This window comes from Hemiscyllium ocellatum, chromosome 44 (assembly GCF_020745735.1).
Source record: "Hemiscyllium ocellatum isolate sHemOce1 chromosome 44, sHemOce1.pat.X.cur, whole genome shotgun sequence".
Classification (NCBI taxonomy): Eukaryota; Metazoa; Chordata; class Chondrichthyes; order Orectolobiformes; family Hemiscylliidae; genus Hemiscyllium; species Hemiscyllium ocellatum.
The window spans coordinates 11,934,549-11,953,260 of record NC_083444.1 but is presented as its reverse complement, the minus strand read 5'-3'; the positions used below and the strand labels follow the sequence as shown (position 1 = coordinate 11,953,260).

The window sequence follows — 18,712 nt, the reverse complement described above, 5'->3', positions numbered from 1 at the left end:
ATTCTGTATCTAACCACAAGGTGTCCCTGTCTATGGGAGTGTTTGATGGCGGACGGTGTGGAGGGAGTTATACTCTGTATCTAATCCTGTACTGTTCCTGTCCTGGGAGAGTTTGATGGGGGACAGTATAGAGGGAGCTTTAATCTGTATCTAACCCTATGCTGTCCCTGTCCCTGGGAGTGTTTGATGGGGACAGTGTATAGAGAGCTTTACTCTGTATCTAACCCCGTGCTGTCCCTGTCCTGGGAGTGTTTGATGGGGCATAGTATAGAGGGAGCCTTACTCTATATTTAACCCCGTGCTGTCCCTGTCCTGGGAGTGTTTGATGGTCAGACAGTGTAGAGCGAGTTTTACTCTACAGCTAACCCCGTGCTATCCCATTCTGGGAATGTTTGATGGGGGGACAGTGTAGAGCGAGCTTTACACTGTATCTAACCTCGTGCTGTCCCGGTCCTGGGAGTGTATCATGGGGGACAGTGTATAGGGAGTTTTACTCTGTACCTAACCCCATGCTGTCCAAGTGCTGGGAGTGTTTGATGTAGGAACAGTGTAGAGGGAACTTTACTCTGCATCTAACCCCGTTCTGTCCCTGTCTTTGGAGTGTTTGATAAGGGACAGTGTAGAGAGAGTTTTACTCTGTATCTAATCCTCTGCTGTCCCTGTCCTGGGAGTCTTTGATGGGGGATAGTATACAGGGTGCTTTACTCTGTATCTAACCCTGTGCTGTCCCTATCCTGGGAGTGTTTGATGGTGAGACAGTGTTGAGGGAGCTTTACTCTGTATCTAACCACGTGCTGTCCTTGTCCTGGGAGTATTTGATGGGGACAGTGTAGAGGGAGTTTAACTCTGTACCTAACCCCATGCTGTCCAAGTCCCTGGGAGTGTTTGATGCAGGAACAGTGTAAAGGGAGCTTTACTCTGTATCTAACTCTGTTCTGTCCCTGTCCCTGGGAGTGTTTGATGGGGACAGTGTATAGAGAGCTTTACTCTGTATCTAACCCCGTGCTGTCCCTGTCCTGGGAGTGTTTGATGATGAGACAGTGTAGAGGGAGTTTTACTCTGTGCCTCACCCCATGCTGTCCAAGTCCCTGAGGGTGTTTGATGCAGGAACAGTGTAGAGGGAGCTTTACTCTTTATCTAACTCTGCTCTGTCCCTGTCTTGAGAGTGTTTGATAGGAGACAGTGTAGAGAGAGTTTTACTCTGTATCTAATCCCGTGCTGTCCCTGTCCTAGGAGTCTTTGATGGGGGATAGTATACAGGGTGCTTTACTCTGTATCTAACCCTGTGCTGTCCCTATCCTGGGAGTGTTTGATGGTGAGACAGTGTTGAGGGAGCTTTACTCTGTATCTAACCACGTGCTGTCCTTGTCCTGGGAGTATTTGATGGGGACAGTGTAGAGGGAGTTTAACTCTGTACCTAACCCCATGCTGTCCAAGTCCCTGGGAGTGTTTGATGCAGGAACAGTGTAGAGGGAGCTTTACTCTGTATCTAACTCTGTTCTGTCCCTGTCCCTGGGAGTGTTTGATGGGGACAGTGTATAGAGAGCTTTACTCTGTATCTAACCCCGTGCTGTCCCTGTCCTGGGAGTGTTTGATGATGAGACAGTGTAGAGTGAGCTTTACACTCTATCTAACCCTGTGCTATCCCTGTCCTGGGAGTGTTTGATGGGGACAGTGTAGAGGGAGTTTTACTCTGTATCTAACCTCGTTCTGTCCCTGTCTTGGGAGTGTTTGATCGGGGACAGTGTCGAGGGAGCTTTACTCTGTATCTAACCCCGTGTTGTCCCTGTCCTAGGAGTCTTTGATGGTGAGACAGTGTTGAGGGAGCTTTACTCTGTATCTAACCACGTGCTGTCCTTGTCCTGGGAGTATTTGATGGGGACAGTGTAGAGGGAGTTTAACTCTGTACCTAACCCCATGCTGTCCAAGTGCTGGGAGTGTTTGATGTAGGAACAGTGTAGAGGGAACTTTACTCTGCATCTAACCCCGTTCTGTCCCTGTCTTTGGAGTGTTTGATAGGGGACAGTGTAGAGAGAGTTTTACTCTGTATCTAATCCCGTGCTGTCCCTGTCCTAGGAGTCTTTGATGGGGGATAGTATAGAGGGAGCTTTACTCTGTATCTAACCCTGTGCTATCCCTGTCCTGGGAGTGTTTGATGGGGAACAGTGTTGAGGGAGCTTTACTCTGTATCTAACCACGTGCTGTCCCTGTCCCTGGGAGTGTTTGATGCAGGAACCGTGTAGAGGGAGTTTTACTCTGTATCTAACTCTGTTCTGTCCCTGTCTTGGAAGTGTTTGATGGGGACAGTGTAGAGGGAGTTTTACTCTGTACCTAACCCCCTGCTGTCCAAGTCCCTGGGAGTGTTTGATGGGGCATAGTATAGAGGGAGCCTTACTCTATATTTAACCCCGTGCTGTCCCTGTCCTGGGAGTGTTTGATGGTGAGACAGTGTAGAGCGAGCTTTACACTGTATCTAACCCTGTGCTATCCCTGTCCTGGGAGTGTTTGATGGGGGACAGTTTAGAGGGAGTTTTACTCTGTATCTAACCCCGTTCTGTCTCTGTCCTGAGAGTGTTTGCTGGGAGATAGTAGAGAGAGCTTTATTCTATATCTAACCCCACAGTGTCCCTGTCCTGGGTGTGTTTGATGGAGACAGTGTAGAGGGGGTTTTACTCCATATCTAACCCTGTTCTGTCCCTGTCTTGGGAGTGTTTGATGGGGAGACAGTGTAGAGAGAGTTTTACTCTGTATCTAACCCAGTGCTGTCTCTGACCCTGGGAGTGTTTGATGGGGACAGTGCGGAGGGAGCTTTACTCTGTATCTAATCCCGTGCTGACCCTGTTCTGGGTATCTTAGATGGGGGACAGTGTAGAGGGAGCATTACTCTGTATCTAACCCCATGCTGTCCCTGTACTGGGAGAGTTTGATGGGGAGAACAGTGTAGAGGGAGGTTTAATCTGTATCTAACCCTGTGCTGTCCCTGTCTTGGGAGTGTTTGATGGGGGGACAGTGTAGTGGGAGCTTTACTCTGTATCTAACCCCGTGCTGTCCCTGTCCTGGGAATCTTAGATGGGGGACAGTGTAGAGAGAGTTTTACTCTGTATCTAACCTAGTGCTGTCTCTGTCCCTGGGAGTGTTTGATGGGGACAGTGTAGAGGGTGCTTTACTCTGTATCTAATCCTGTGCTGACCCTGTCCTGGGAATCTTAGATGGGGGACAGTGTAGAGGGAGCATTACTCTGTATCTAACCCCATGCTGTCCCTGTCCTGGGAGAGTTTGATGGGGAGAACAGTGTAGAGGGAGCTTTATTCTGTATCTAACCACAAGGTGTCCCTGTCTATGGGAGTGTTTGATGGCGGACGGTGTGGAGGGAGTTATACTCTGTATCTAATCCTGTACTGTTCCTGTCCTGGGAGAGTTTGATGGGGGACAGTATAGAGGGAGCTTTAATCTGTATCTAACCCTATGCTGTCCCTGTCCCTGGGAGTGTTTGATGGGGACAGTGTATAGAGAGCTTTACTCTGTATCTAACCCCGTGCTGTCCCTGTCCTGGGAGTGTTTGATGGGGCATAGTATAGAGGGAGCCTTACTCTATATTTAACCCCGTGCTGTCCCTGTCCTGGGAGTGTTTGATGGTCAGACAGTGTAGAGCGAGTTTTACTCTACAGCTAACCCCGTGCTATCCCATTCTGGGAATGTTTGATGGGGGGACAGTGTAGAGCGAGCTTTACACTGTATCTAACCTCGTGCTGTCCCGGTCCTGGGAGTGTATCATGGGGGACAGTGTATAGGGAGTTTTACTCTGTACCTAACCCCATGCTGTCCAAGTGCTGGGAGTGTTTGATGTAGGAACAGTGTAGAGGGAACTTTACTCTGCATCTAACCCCGTTCTGTCCCTGTCTTTGGAGTGTTTGATAAGGGACAGTGTAGAGAGAGTTTTACTCTGTATCTAATCCTCTGCTGTCCCTGTCCTAGGAGTCTTTGATGGAGGATAGTATACAGGGAGCTTTACTCTGTATCTAACGCTGTGCTGTCCCTGTCCTGGGAGTGTTTGATGGTGAGACAGTGTTGAGGGAGCTTTACTCTGTAGCTAACCATGTGCTGTCCATGTCCTGGGAGTATTTGATGGGGACAGTGTAGAGGGAGTTTTACTCTGTACCTAACCCCATGCTGTCCAAGTCTCTGGGAGTGTTTGATGCAGGAACAGTGTAGAGGGAGCTTTACTCTGTATCTAACTCTGTTCTGTCCCTGTCTTGGGAGTGTTTGATAGGAGACAGTGTAGAAGGAGCTTTACTCTGTATCTAACCCTATGCTGTCCCTGTCCCTGGGAGTGTTTGATGGGGCATAGTATAGAGGGAGCCTTACTCTATATTTAACCCCGTGCTGTCCCTGTCCTGGGAGTGTTTGAGGTGAGACAGTGTATAGCGAGCTTTACACTGTATCTAACCCTGTGCTATCCCTGTCCTGGGAGTGTTTGATGGGGAACAGTGTTGAGGGAGCTTTACACTGTATCTAACCCTGTGCTATCCCTTTCCTGGGAGTGTTTGATGGGGGACAGTGTAGAGGGAGTTTTACTCTGTATCTGACCTCGTTCTGTCTCTGTCCTGAGAGTGTTTGCTGGGAGATAGTAGAGAGAGCTTTATTCTATATCTAACCCCACAGTGTCCCTGTCCTGGGAGTGTTTGATGGAGACAGTGTAGAGCGAGCTTTACTCTGTATCTAACCTTGTGCTGTCCCAGTCCCTGGGAGTGTTTGATGGGGGGACAGTGTAGAGGGAGCTTTACTCTGTATCTAACCCGTGCTGTCCCTGTCCTGGGAATCTTAGATGGGGGACAGTGTAGAGGGAGCATTACTCTGTATCTAACCCCATGCTGTCCCTGTCCTGGGAGAGTTTGATGGGGAGAACAGTGTAGAGGGAGCTTTATTCTGTATCTAACCACATGCTGTTCCTGTCCTGGGAGTGTTTGATGGGGGACAGTATAGAGGGAGCTTTAATCTGTATCTAACCCTGTGCTGTCCCTGTCCTAGGAGTATTTGATGTGGACAGTGTAGTGGGAGCTTTACTCTGTATCTAACCCTGTGCTGACGCTGTCCTGGGAGTGTTTGATGTGGGACAGTGTAGAGGGAGCTTTACTCTGTATCTAACCCCGTGCTGTCCCTGTCCTAGGAATGTTTGCTGGGGAACAGTGTAGAGCGAGCTTTACACTGTATCTAACCCTGTGCTATCCCTGTCCTGGGAGTGTTTGATTGGGGACAGTGTAGAGGAAGCTTTACTCTGTACCTAACCCTGTGCGGTCTCTGTCCTGGGAGTGTTTGATGGGGACAGTGTAGAGCGAGCTTTACTCTTAATCTAACCCTGTGCTGTCCCTGTCCTGGGAGTCTTTGATAGGGGATAGTATAGAGGGAGCTTTACTCTGTATCTAAACCCGTTCTGTCCCTGTCCTGGGAATGTTTGATGGGGGACAGTGTAGATGGAGTTTTACTCTGTATCTAATCCCATGGTGTCCCTGTCCCTGGGAGTGTTTGTTGGTGAGACAGTGTAGAGCGAGGTTTATTCTGTATCTAACCCCGTGCTGTCCCTGTCCTGGGAGTATTTGATGGGACAGTGTAGAGGGAGTTTTACTCTGTACCTAACCCCATGGTGTCCAAGTCCCTGAGAGTGTTTGATGCAGGAACAGTGTAGAGCGAGCTTTACTCTGTATCTAACCCTATGCTGTCCCAGTCCCTGGGGGTGTTTCATGGAGGACAGTGTAGAGGCAGCTTTACTCTGTATCTATCCCCATTCAGTCCCTGTCTTGGGAGTGTTTGATAGGGGACAGTGTAGAGGGAGCTTTACTCTGTATCTCACCCGTTTCTGTCCCTGTCCTGGAAGTGTTTGATGGGGACAGTGTAGAGGGAGCTTTACTCTGTATCTAACCCTGTGCTTTCCCTGTCCTGGGAGTGTTTGATGGGGGACAGTGTAGAGTGAGCTTTACACTGTAGCTAACCCTGTGCTATCCCTGTCCTGGGAGTGTTTGATGGGGGACAGTGTTGAGGGAGCTTTATTCTGTATCTAACCCCGTTCTGTCCCTGTCCTGGGAGTGTTTGATGGGGACAGTGTAGAGGGAGCTTTACTTTGTATCTAACCCCGTGCTGTCCCTGTCTATGGGAGTGTTTGATGGGGACAGTGTAGAGGAAGCTTTACTCTGTATCTAACCCTGTGCTGTCCCTGTCCTGGGAATGTTTGATTGGGGACAATGTAGAGGGAGCTTTACACTGTATCTAACCCTGTGCTAGCCCTGTCCTGGGAGTGTTTGATGGGGGACAGTGTAGAGGGAGCTTTACTCTGTATCTAACCATGTGCTATCCCTGTCTATGGGAGTGTTTGATGGCGGACGGTGTGGAGGAAGTTATACTCTGTACCTAACCCCATGCTGTCCCAGTGCCTGGGAGTGTTTGATCTAAGAACAGTGTAGAGGGAATTTTACTCTGTATCTAACCCCGGTTCTGTCCCTGTCCTGGGACTGTTTGATGGGGGACAGTGTAGAGCGAGCTTTACACTATATCTAACGTTGTGCTTTCCCTGTCCTGGGAGTGTTTGATGGGGGACAATGTAGAGGGAGCTTTACTCTGTATCTAACCTCGTGCTGTCCCTGTCCTGGGAGTGTTTGATGGTGAGACAGTGTAGAGGGAGTTTTACTCTGTACCTAACCCCATGCTATCCTAGTGCCTGGGGGTGTTTGATGGGGGACAGTGTAGAGCGAGCTTTACACTGTATCTAACCCTGTGCTTTCCCTGTCCTGGGAGTGTTTGATGGGGGACAGTGTAGAGTGAGCTTTACACTGTAGCTAACCCTGTGCTATCCCTGTCCTGGGAGTGTTTGATGGGGGACAGTGTTGAGGGAGCTTTATTCTGTATCTAACCCCGTTCTGTCCCTGTCCTGGGAGTGTTTGATGGGGACAGTGTAGAGGGAGCTTTACTTTGTATCTAACCCCGTGCTGTCCCTGTCTATGGGAGTGTTTGATGGGGACAGTGTAGAGGAAGCTTTACTCTGTATCTAACCCTGTGCTGTCCCTGTCCTGGGAATGTTTGATTGGGGACAATGTAGAGGGAGCTTTACACTGTATCTAACCCTGTGCTAGCCCTGTCCTGGGAGTGTTTGATGGGGGACAGTGTAGAGGGAGCTTTACTCTGTATCTAACCATGTGCTATCCCTGTCTATGGGAGTGTTTGATGGCGGACGGTGTGGAGGAAGTTATACTCTGTACCTAACCCCATGCTGTCCCAGTGCCTGGGAGTGTTTGATCTAAGAACAGTGTAGAGGGAATTTTACTCTGTATCTAACCCCGGTTCTGTCCCTGTCCTGGGACTGTTTGATGGGGGACAGTGTAGAGCGAGCTTTACACTATATCTAACGTTGTGCTTTCCCTGTCCTGGGAGTGTTTGATGGGGGACAATGTAGAGGGAGCTTTACTCTGTATCTAACCTCGTGCTGTCCCTGTCCTGGGAGTGTTTGATGGTGAGACAGTGTAGAGGGAGTTTTACTCTGTACCTAACCCCATGCTATCCTAGTGCCTGGGGGTGTTTGATGGGGGACAGTGTAGAGCGAGCTTTACACTGTATCTAACCCTGTGCTTTCCCTGTCCTGGGAGTGTTTGATGGGGGACAGTGTAGAGTGAGCTTTACACTGTAGCTAACCCTGTGCTATCCCTGTCCTGGGAGTGTTTGATGGGGGACAGTGTTGAGGGAGCTTTATTCTGTATCTAACCCCGTTCTGTCCCTGTCCTGGGAGTGTTTGATGGGGACAGTGTAGAGGGAGCTTTACTTTGTATCTAACCCCGTGCTGTCCCTGTCTATGGGAGTGTTTGATGGGGACAGTGTAGAGGAAGCTTTACTCTGTATCTAACCCTGTGCTGTCCCTGTCCTGGGAATGTTTGATTGGGGACAATGTAGAGGGAGCTTTACACTGTATCTAACCCTGTGCTAGCCCTGTCCTGGGAGTGTTTGATGGGGGACAGTGTAGAGGGAGCTTTACTCTGTATCTAACCATGTGCTATCCCTGTCTATGGGAGTGTTTGATGGCGGACGGTGTGGAGGAAGTTATACTCTGTACCTAACCCCATGCTGTCCCAGTGCCTGGGAGTGTTTGATCTAAGAACAGTGTAGAGGGAATTTTACTCTGTATCTAACCCCGGTTCTGTCCCTGTCCTGGGACTGTTTGATGGGGGACAGTGTAGAGCGAGCTTTACACTATATCTAACGTTGTGCTTTCCCTGTCCTGGGAGTGTTTGATGGGGACAATGTAGAGGGAGCTTTACTCTGTATCTAACCTCGTGCTGTCCCTGTCCTGGGAGTGTTTGATGGTGAGACAGTGTAGAGGGAGTTTTACTCTGTACCTAACCCCATGCTATCCTAGTGCCTGGGGGTGTTTGATGGGGGACAGTGTAGAGCGAGCTTTACACTGTATCTAACCCTGTGCTTTCCCTGTCCTGGGAGTGTTTGATGGGGGACAGTGTAGAGTGAGCTTTACACTGTAGCTAACCCTGTGCTATCCCTGTCCTGGGAGTGTTTGATGGGGACAGTGTTGAGGGAGCTTTATTCTGTATCTAACCCCGTTCTGTCCCTGTCCTGGGAGTGTTTGATGGGGACAGTGTAGAGGGAGCTTTACTTTGTATCTAACCCCGTGCTGTCCCTGTCTATGGGAGTGTTTGATGGGGACAGTGTAGAGGAAGCTTTACTCTGTATCTAACCCTGTGCTGTCCCTGTCCTGGGAATGTTTGATTGGGGACAATGTAGAGGGAGCTTTACACTGTATCTAACCCTGTGCTAGCCCTGTCCTGGGAGTGTTTGATGGGGACAGTGTAGAGGGAGCTTTACTCTGTATCTAACCATGTGCTATCCCTGTCTATGGGAGTGTTTGATGGCGGACGGTGTGGAGGAAGTTATACTCTGTACCTAACCCCATGCTGTCCCAGTGCCTGGGAGTGTTTGATCTAAGAACAGTGTAGAGGGAATTTTACTCTGTATCTAACCCCGTTCTGTCCCTGTCCTGGGACTGTTTGATGGGGGACAGTGTAGAGCGAGCTTTACACTATATCTAACGTTGTGCTTTCCCTGTCCTGGGAGTGTTTGATGGGGGACAATGTAGAGGGAGCTTTACTCTGTATCTAACCTCGTGCTGTCCCTGTCCTGGGAGTGTTTGATGGTGAGACAGTGTAGAGGGAGTTTTACTCTGTACCTAACCCCATGCTATCCTAGTGCCTGGGGGTGTTTGATGGGGGACAGTGTAGAGCGAGCTTTACACTGTATCTAACCCTGTGCTTTCCCTGTCCTGGGAGTGTTTGATGGGGGACAGTGTAGAGTGAGCTTTACACTGTAGCTAACCCTGTGCTATCCCTGTCCTGGGAGTGTTTGATGGGGGACAGTGTTGAGGGAGCTTTATTCTGTATCTAACCCCGTTCTGTCCCTGTCCTGGGAGTGTTTGATGGGGACAGTGTAGAGGGAGCTTTACTTTGTATCTAACCCCGTGCTGTCCCTGTCTATGGGAGTGTTTGATGGGGACAGTGTAGAGGAAGCTTTACTCTGTATCTAACCCTGTGCTGTCCCTGTCCTGGGAATGTTTGATTGGGGACAATGTAGAGGGAGCTTTACACTGTATCTAACCCTGTGCTAGCCCTGTCCTGGGAGTGTTTGATGGGGGACAGTGTAGAGGGAGCTTTACTCTGTATCTAACCATGTGCTATCCCTGTCTATGGGAGTGTTTGATGGCGGACGGTGTGGAGGAAGTTATACTCTGTACCTAACCCCATGCTGTCCCAGTGCCTGGGAGTGTTTGATCTAAGAACAGTGTAGAGGGAATTTTACTCTGTATCTAACCCCGGTTCTGTCCCTGTCCTGGGACTGTTTGATGGGGGACAGTGTAGAGCGAGCTTTACACTATATCTAACGTTGTGCTTTCCCTGTCCTGGGAGTGTTTGATGGGGGACAATGTAGAGGGAGCTTTACTCTGTATCTAACCTCGTGCTGTCCCTGTCCTGGGAGTGTTTGATGGTGAGACAGTGTAGAGGGAGTTTTACTCTGTACCTAACCCCATGCTATCCTAGTGCCTGGGGGTGTTTGATGGGGGACAGTGTAGAGGGAGCTTTACACTGTATCTAACCCTGTGCTTTCCCTGTCCTGGGAGTGTTTGATGGGGGACAGTGTTGCAAACTCCTCTCTCTCTTTCCCCCACTCTCTCTCCCGCCCCGCCCCCCCGTTCTCTCTCTCTCTCTCTCTCCCTCTCTCTCTCTCTCTCTCCCCCCCTTCCCCCTCTCCCTCTCTCTCCCTCTCTCTCCACCTCTCTGCCCTTCTCTCTCTCCCCCCCGTTTCCCTCTCTCTCTCTCTCCCCCTCTCTGTCTCTCTCTCTCTCTCTCCCTCTCTCTCCCTCCCCCACTCTCTCTCTCTCTGTCCCTCCCTCTCTCTCCCTCTCTCTCTCTCGCCCTCCCTCCCAGGGGGCCGGTGAATGCTGCCAGCTGACGGTGTTGGGGTGGGGATTCGTTGCCAAGTCCGGTGCGTGCTGTCTTCACCATGAGCTGACAGCGAGTCGGGGCCAGGTTTTGTGTCTGTGTGTAAACACGCCGTTGGTAGGCCCCGTGGCTGTTCATTGAAGATGAGCAAATGTTAGTTCCCAATCCAAACAATGATCGGAAGGGGAGGTCCCTTGTGCATTTGGAATGTATACAGTCACGTTCCTGAGCTTGGGATTGATCCAGCGGGGCTCCTGAGGGGACAGACATGCGCCAGCGCGTTTTCCCTCCTCTTGGCACCCAGCCCCATTCACCCACCACCCTGCCCGGGTACCCGTACCCCGGCCTCTCTCCCTTCTCACTCTGGAACGGATGCAGCCCTTCAGTTCCGGCCGGAAAATTCCCCTGGGTTGACTCGTGTCCTCCTGAGGGGTGGGGAAATCTTACCCTTACCCAGTGTGAGCCAACATGGCCACCGAGAAAGTGGGGAGAGGAGTCCACTCAGCCCGTCCACACCAGCCCCCTGAAGAGTGGACCGCTCCCTCCCTGTCCCTGGGGCCCGCCATTTCCCCATGGCCCACCCACCGAGCCAGCACACCCCTGGGCACTCCGGGGCAATTCAGCACGGCTGATCCACCCAAACCTGGCGACACACATGGTTCAGGGGGCAATGAGAGATGGGCAGGGAGTGCCCAGTCTCACCCGCAATGCCCACCTGCCGCCAAAGGTCATTAGCAGCACCTTTTATTGGAGAGCTTTACTGTGTATCTCACCCCGTGCTGTCCCTGTCCTGGGAGTGTTTGATGGGGAACAGTGTAGAGGGAGCTTTACTCTGTATCTAACCCTGTGCTGTCTTTGTCCTGGGAGTGTTTGATGGGGAACAGTGTAGAGGGAGCTTTACTCTGTATCTAACCCCGTGCTGTCCCTGTCCTGGGATGGGGGAACAGTGTAGAGGGAGCTTTACTCTGTATCTAACCCCGTGCTGTCCCTGTCCTGGGACGGGGGAACAGTGCAGAGGGAGCTTTACTCTGTATCTAACCCTGTGCTGTCTTTGTCCTGGGAGTGTTTGATGGGGAACAGTGTAGAGGGAGCTTTACTCTGTATCTAACCCCGTGCTGTCCCTGTCCTGGGACGGGGGAACAGTGTAGAGGGAGCTTTACTCTGTATCTAACCCCGTGCTGTCCTTGTCCTGGGGAGTGTTTGATGGGGGTCAGTGTAGAGGGAGCTTTACTCTGTATCTAACCCCATGCTGTCCCTGTCCTGGGAGTGTTTGATGGAGGGACAGTGTTGAGGGAGCTTTACTCTGTATCTAACCCCATGCTGTCCCTGTCCTGGGATGGGGGGACAGTGTAGAGGAAGCTTTACTCTATATCTAACCCCGTGCTGTCCCTGTCCTAGGATGGGGGACACTGTAGAGAGAGCTTTACTCTGTATCTAACCCTGTGCTGTCCTTGTCCTGGGAGTGTTTGATGAGGGGACAGTGTAGAGGGAGCTTTACTCTGTATCTAACCCCGTGCTGTCCCTGTCCTGGGAGTGTTTGATGGGGAACAGTGTAGAGGGAGCTTTACTATATCTAAATCCATTATCTCCCTGTCCTGGGGAGTGTTTGATGGGGGACAATGTAGAGGTAGCTTTACTCTGTATCTAACCCCGTGCCGTCACTGTCCTGGGGAGTGTTTGATGGGGGGTCAGTGTAGAGGAAGCTTTACTCTATCTAACCCCATGCTGTCCCTGTCCTGGGATGGGGGGACAGTGTAGTGGGAGCTTTACTCTGTATCTAACCCCATGCTATCCCTGTCCTGGGAGTGTTTGATGGGGTCAGTGTTGAGGGAGCTTTACTCTGTATCTAACCCCATGCTGTCCCTGTCCTGGGAGTGTTTGATGGTGAGACAGTGTAGAGGGAGCTTTACTCTGTATCTAACCCCATGCTGTCCCTATCCTGGGAGTGTTTGATGGGGGACAGTGTAGAGGGAGCTTTACTCTGTATCTAACCCCGTGCAGTCCCTGTCCCGGGAGTGTTTGATGTGGGACAGTGTAGAGGGAGCTTTACTCTGTATCTAACCCCGTGCTGTCCCTGTCCTAGGAGTGTTTGATGGGTGACAGTGTAGAGGGAGCTTTACTCTGTATCTAACCCCGTGCTGTCCCTGTCCTAGGAGGGGGGGACAGTGTAGAGGGAGCTTTACTCTGTATCTAACGCCAAGCGGTCCCTGTCCTCACCGTGCCAGTGACATCTGATTCCCTCCCGTGGTCCGAAGGTGTGAGGGTGCTGTTGGACGTGCTGCGATAGATTGTTCCGTAGCGTCCAGGGAATGGTCAGGCTGGGTGGGTTAGCCGTAGGGAAAATGCCGGGATTGGGTAGGGAGGAGGGAGGCAGAATTCTGCTTCCACTGTCTAGTGTGCTGAATGCTGGAATGGGCTCCAAGGGCCGAATGGCCTCCTCTTGCTTCCCGTGTTTTTAGGGAATCATCAAATCCCTGCACAGAATCCCTGCAGTGTGGAAACAGGCCCTTCGGCCCAACAAGCCCACACCGACCCTCCAACGAGAAACCCAGCCAGACCCATTCCCCTCCCTTATCATCCTATGTTACCACGAACCTACACATCCCTGGACCCTACGGGGCAATTTAGCGCGGCCAATTCACTGCACATCTTTGGAATGTGGGAGGAAACCGGAGCATCCGGTGGGAAAACCACGCAGACACGGGGAGAATGTGCAAACTCCACACAGAGAGGCTGAACAGGCTGGGGCTGTTTTCCCTGGAGCGTCGGAGGCTGAGGGGTGACCTTATAGAGGTTTACAAAATTATGAGGGGCATGGATAGAGTAAATGGACAAAGTCTTTTCCCTGGGGTGGGGGAGTCCAGAACTAGAGGGCATAGGTTTAGGGTGAGAGGGGAAAGATTTAAAAACGACCTAAGGGGCAACTTTTTCACACAGAGGGTGGTATGGAATGAGCTGCCAGAGGATGTGGTGGAGGCTGGTACAATTGCAACATTTAAGAGGCATTTGGATGGGTATGTGAATAGGAAGGGTTTGGAGGGATATGGACCGGGTGCTGGCAGGTGGGACTAGATTGGGTTGGGATATCTGGTCGGCATGGACGGGTTGGGCCGAAGGGTCTGTTTCTGTGCTGTACCTCTCTATGACTGTACGACGAGAGATTGGATCAAGTTGGGTTGTATTCATTGGAGTTTGAGAAGAACTGGCCAGGGTGAGGGGGGGGGGGTGGAGGAGATCTCATAGAAATCTATAAAATTCGAACCGGACTAGATGGGGGAAACTCAGGAAGGGTGCTCCCGATGACCTGGGTGGGGGGTGGGGTCACAGTCTAAGGAAACGGGATAGGTTTGAGAGAGAGAGAGAGAGATTTCTTCCCTCAGAGAGTGGGGAGGCCTGTGGGAATTCTCTGCCGCAGGAAGGGGTAGAGGTCGAAACATGGAATGTTTTCCAGAGGGAGTTGGCTATCGTTCTCCGTGTGTGTGTGTGTGTGTGTGTGAAGGAAACGGGAACAGGGGACTGAGTTGGACAATCGACCATGATCCCGCCCCGAGGAGGGCAGAGTGGCCTACCCCCACTCCTCTCCCGGATGCTCCCGCGTTTGGCGGTATTCCCGGACGGGAAAACCTGACGGTCCCAACAGCAGGGTGGGGTGGGGGTCAAACCCCCCCCAACCTTGTCCAGTCGGACTTGCCTTTCAGAATGCCCCCTGGTGGCGGGGTGGTGGGGGAGGGGTGGAGCGGAGCTGGTGGGGGGGATGGGCACTATCAAAAGCCGTCGTCCCTTGGCGATGGGAACCTGGGTCTCCGTTTGCCGCCCCCCGGTGACCCCTTCACTGCCCACTCTAGCTGAGGCCTAGCCTGAGGGTTAACCAGGTTTTTTGGGGGGAATCGAGTGGGATCCGACCGGGTCCTCGAATCCGGGAGGGGGTGGGGCGGGGGTGTGGTTGACCCTGGCTCTGCGTCTCAAACCGACATGGAGGTGGGTGCTTGTATTTGGCGCCGTTTTCTCTGTGTGGAGCGAGAGAGGCCGCTGTCCAGGCCTGGTTTGACAATTGCGGCTAACTTTGGTTAGGTTGTGGCAATTTCTTGCTGTTTTGGGGAAGAGGGGGTGGGGTTGGGGTTGAGAGTGTGCGGGAAAATAAACATGTCTGATCTAATCCAGAAAAAAATGTCTGACGTCTACTCTCGTCACAGAAATGCTGATGAACACGAGACTGGAGACTGCGGACCTGAAATGGATGGTGTACCCGGAAACCGGGGTGAGAATCTGATCAGTTTTTACCCCCTACGTCCTCCGTTCAACTTTCACCTCGACAAAGGGTCCTGCCCGAAATGTCGTCTCTCCTCAGATGCGGCCTGACCTGCCATGCCTTTTCCAGCGTGCCCTCCCCGGGGGGGGGGGAGCATCCCTTTCTTGACCCTTGACACCACAGTGTGTTCAGAAACTGAGGTGTCGAGTATAAAAGCGAGGCCTTTGTTTAGGCCTCAGCTGGCGGCCATTTTTTTTGGCCATTCCACCTCAGGCAGCTTGTCACTTCCTTGAAGAAATTGGGGGTTGATGGGAAGGAAAATGGTGGGGATTTACCAGAATGTTATGAAGGGACTTGCGGTTATTCTAAGACCCGGAGGAAGCAGGGGATGGTTCTCCTTGGAGCTAGAAGGTCAACAGGGGTTTCCACGGTGACCCCACACCCTATAACTCCGGGGCTTGACTCTTAACAACACCCTGGGCCTGGGCAATAAATGAGGGCCCAGCCGGTGAGCGTCCAGGTGGATATTAAGCCTTGGGCTCTACTCAAGCAGCCTACCCTCCGTAGAGTGTCTGGCCAAGTTTAATCTCCCCGGCAATTCCCAGTCTCGGGAATTTCTCAGTGAGCCGCTTATCTCGCGGGCGCTCGGATAAGGGGAGGAGGTTTCCGATAAGACTGGGCGATGAGACCAGGGGGTCTTGGCTTCGTAATGTGGACACCCACGGCTTTTCAAATTTGCTATGTTTGGAAGGAGAGTCATAGAGACGTAAACAGACCCTTCGTCCCAACTCATCCATGCTGACCAGATATCCTCACCTAATCTAGGCCCATTTGCCAGCACTTGGCCCGTATCCCAATACACCCAATCCACCCTAACCTGCACATCCCTGGGCACTATGGGTAATTTAGCGCGGCCAATCCACCCGAACTTGCACATCCCTGGGCACTATGGGTAATTTAGCATGGCCAATCCACCCTAACCTGCACATCCCTGGGCACTATGGGTAATTTAGCATGGCCAATCCACCCTAACCTGCACATCCCTGGGCACTATGGGTAATTTAGCACGGCCAATCCACCCTAACCTGCGCATCCCAGGGGACTATGGGTAATTTAGCACAACCAATCCACCCTAACCTGCACATCCCTGGGGCACTATGGGTAATTTAGCACGGCCAATCCACCCGAACCTGCACATCCCCGGGCACCATGGGTCAATTTAGCATGGCCAATCCACCCTAACCTGCACATCCCTGAGCACTATGGGTCAATTTAGCACGGCCAATCCACCCTAACCTACACATCCCTGGACACTATGGGTCAATTTAGCACGGTCAATCCACCCTAACCTGCACATCCCTGGGCACTATGGGTAATTTAGCACGGCCAATCCACCCGAACCTGCACATCTTTGGACTGTGGGAGGAAACCGGAGCACCCGGAGGAAACCCACGCAGACACGGAGAGAATGTGTAAACCCCACACTGACAGTTGCCCAGAGGGTGGAATTGAACCCGGGTCCCTGGCGCCGTGAGGCAGCGGTGCTAACCACTGAGCCACCGTGCCACCTTAAGGTCAGCATTGACGAGTCGGGCTGGAGGGCCTGCGATCCTGGTCTGTCCGAGTCGGGAGACTTTGGAATTCCGTTCCGCAGACGGCGGCAGGCGCGGGATCCGTCGGGAGTAGAGTTCGAAGGGCGCGGTTTTGGGGGGGGGGGGGGAGGGGGTGGTGGGTGCTCAACGCTGGCAAACTGGGGCTGTGGACCCGGAGTGGGCATGGAGCGTGACCTTGTGTCGTGTTGTGTGTGGCCCCCACCCCCACCCCTCCCCACCCCGCGCAGTGGGAAGAGCTGAGTGGGATCGACGACGAGGCGAACACCGTGCGGACGTACGAGATCTGCCAGCTCAACGTGCCCAACCAGAACAACTGGCTGCGCACCACCTACATCCCACGGCGCGGGGCGCAGCGGGTCTACGTGGAGCTGAAGTTCACCATGAGGGACTGTGCCTCCATCCCTGAGGCCCGCGGCTCCTGCAAGGAGACTTTCAACCTCTACTACTTTGAGTCGGACTCAGACTCGGCCACCCGCAGCTACCCGGCCTGGATGGAGAACCCTTACGTCAAGGTGGACACGGTGGCCGCCGACTCGGTCTTCCCCGACAAGACCCGGGGCCGCGCCAACACCAAGACCCTCCACCTGGGCCCACTCAACCGGAACGGCTTCTACCTGGCCTTCCAGGACCAAGGGGCCTGCATGGCGCTGCTCTCCGTCCGCGTCTACTTCAAGAAGTGCCCGGCCCTGGTCTCCGACTTCGCCTCCTTCCCCGAGACGGTCACCGGCGCCGAGCCCACCTCGCTGGTCATCGCCCCCGGCGCCTGCATCCCCAACGCCGTGGAGGTCTCCATCCCCCTCAAGCTGCACTGCAACGGCGACGGCGAGTGGATGGTGCCCTTCGGGGCCTGCACCTGTGGGCCCGGATACGAGCCAGCGGAGAAGCACACCGCCTGTAAAGGTCAGCGCCGCCGTGGGGGAGGGAGGGCTAGGGGGAGAGAGACGGGCCGAACTGCCTGTAAAGGTCAGCGCCGCCACTCGGGGAGGAGGGCTAGGTGGGGAGAGACGGGCCGAATCTCCTGTAAAGGTCAGCATCACCGAGGGGGTGTGGGCTAGGTGGGGAGAGACGGGCCGAACTGCCTGTAAAGGTCAGAGTCGCTGTAGGGGAGGGAGGGCTAGGTGGGGAGAGACGGGCCGAACTGTCTGTAAAGGTCAGCGTCGCCGTGGGGGAGGGGGGGGCTAGGGGGCGAGAGACGGGCCGAACTGCCTGTAAAGGTCAGCGTCGCTGTGGGGGGGGGGGGGGGGCTAGGGGGGGAGAGACGGGCCGAACTGCCTGAAAAGGTCAGCGTCGCCATGTAGGGGAGGGAGGGCTAGGTGAGGAGACACGGGCCAAACTGCCTGTAAAGGTCAGCGTCGCTGTTGGGGAGGGAGGGCTAGGTGGGGAGAGACGGGTCAAACCTCCTGTAAAGGTCAGCGTCGCCATGTAGGGGAGGGCAGACTAGGTGGGGAGAGACGGGGCCGAACCCCCTGTAAAGGTCAGCATCGCCATGTAGGGGAGGGAGGGCTAGGTGGGGAGAGACGGACCGAACCCCCTGTAAAGGTCAGCGTCACCGTGTAGGGGAGGGCAGACTCGGTGGGGAGAGACGGGCCGAACTGCCTGTAAAGATCAGCGTCACCATGTAAGGGAGGGCGGACTAGGTGGGGAGAGACGAGCCGAACCTCCTGTAAAGGTCAGCGTCGCTGTGAGGGGGAGGGAGGGCTAGGTGGAGAGAGACGGGCAGAACCCCCAGTAAAGGTGACACTTCTGAGCCAGTGCCCTCCCATCACCATGACGATGACACTGACTCTCTGCCCCCTTCCCCTTTGACCCTTGCCCCCTGACGGTTGTCCATCTCTCTCTGGTGGCTGTAGCCTGTAGAGCTGGGGGATCCGTGGCAGAGTGGGGGATGGGGGAATGTCCTGGTGGGGTCACAGAAGGTTCCAGGGTAACAGGAGGCCATTTGGCCCATCGGCCCGTTTCCCCACCTTGTGGTCTGACCCTTCAGTTGCTGACCTTTTGGATAATCCTTCGCACCCTCCTTCAGGGTAAACATTTGGACCTGCCCTCCCCCCCCACCGAACGGCACCCCCTACAGACGGTGTGGCCCTCATGGTAATGCCCCAGGGCCTAGTAACGCAGAGCCCCAAGCTAACACTCTGTTGAATGTTTTTCCCATAACGCTCCCCGAAGAGGAGGGTGGAGGGACAGTCTGATGCGGGAGAGGTTGGCACCTGCACTCACTGGAACAGTACGGCACAGGAGGGGGGGGCCATTCGGCCCATGGGGGACATGGCAACACGGGAGGAGGAGGTCATTCAGCCCTTCGAGACTGGCGCCACCATTCACCACAATCACTGCCGGTCATCCAACTCGACAGCCTCAATGTG

The 18,712-nt window shown here is 53.4% G+C and overlaps 1 protein-coding gene across 4 annotated transcripts in view; it reads left to right on the top strand.

The window, feature by feature from the left end:
• LOC132835248 (ephrin type-B receptor 3-like) overlaps positions 1-18,712 on the top strand; it is a 94,701-nt gene that overhangs the window by 30,660 nt on the left and 45,329 nt on the right. For 3 of the 4 annotated variants that reach the window (XM_060854631.1, XM_060854630.1, XM_060854629.1), the window contains exons 2-3: positions 14,678-14,742; positions 16,574-17,246. In XM_060854631.1, the coding sequence (XP_060710614.1) occupies positions 14,678-14,742; positions 16,574-17,246 (738 nt within the window). Of the gene's footprint in view, positions 1-10,617; positions 10,638-14,677; positions 14,743-16,573; positions 17,247-18,712 lie in introns of those variants that run through there. The other variant, XM_060854633.1, reaches the window with a different exon arrangement.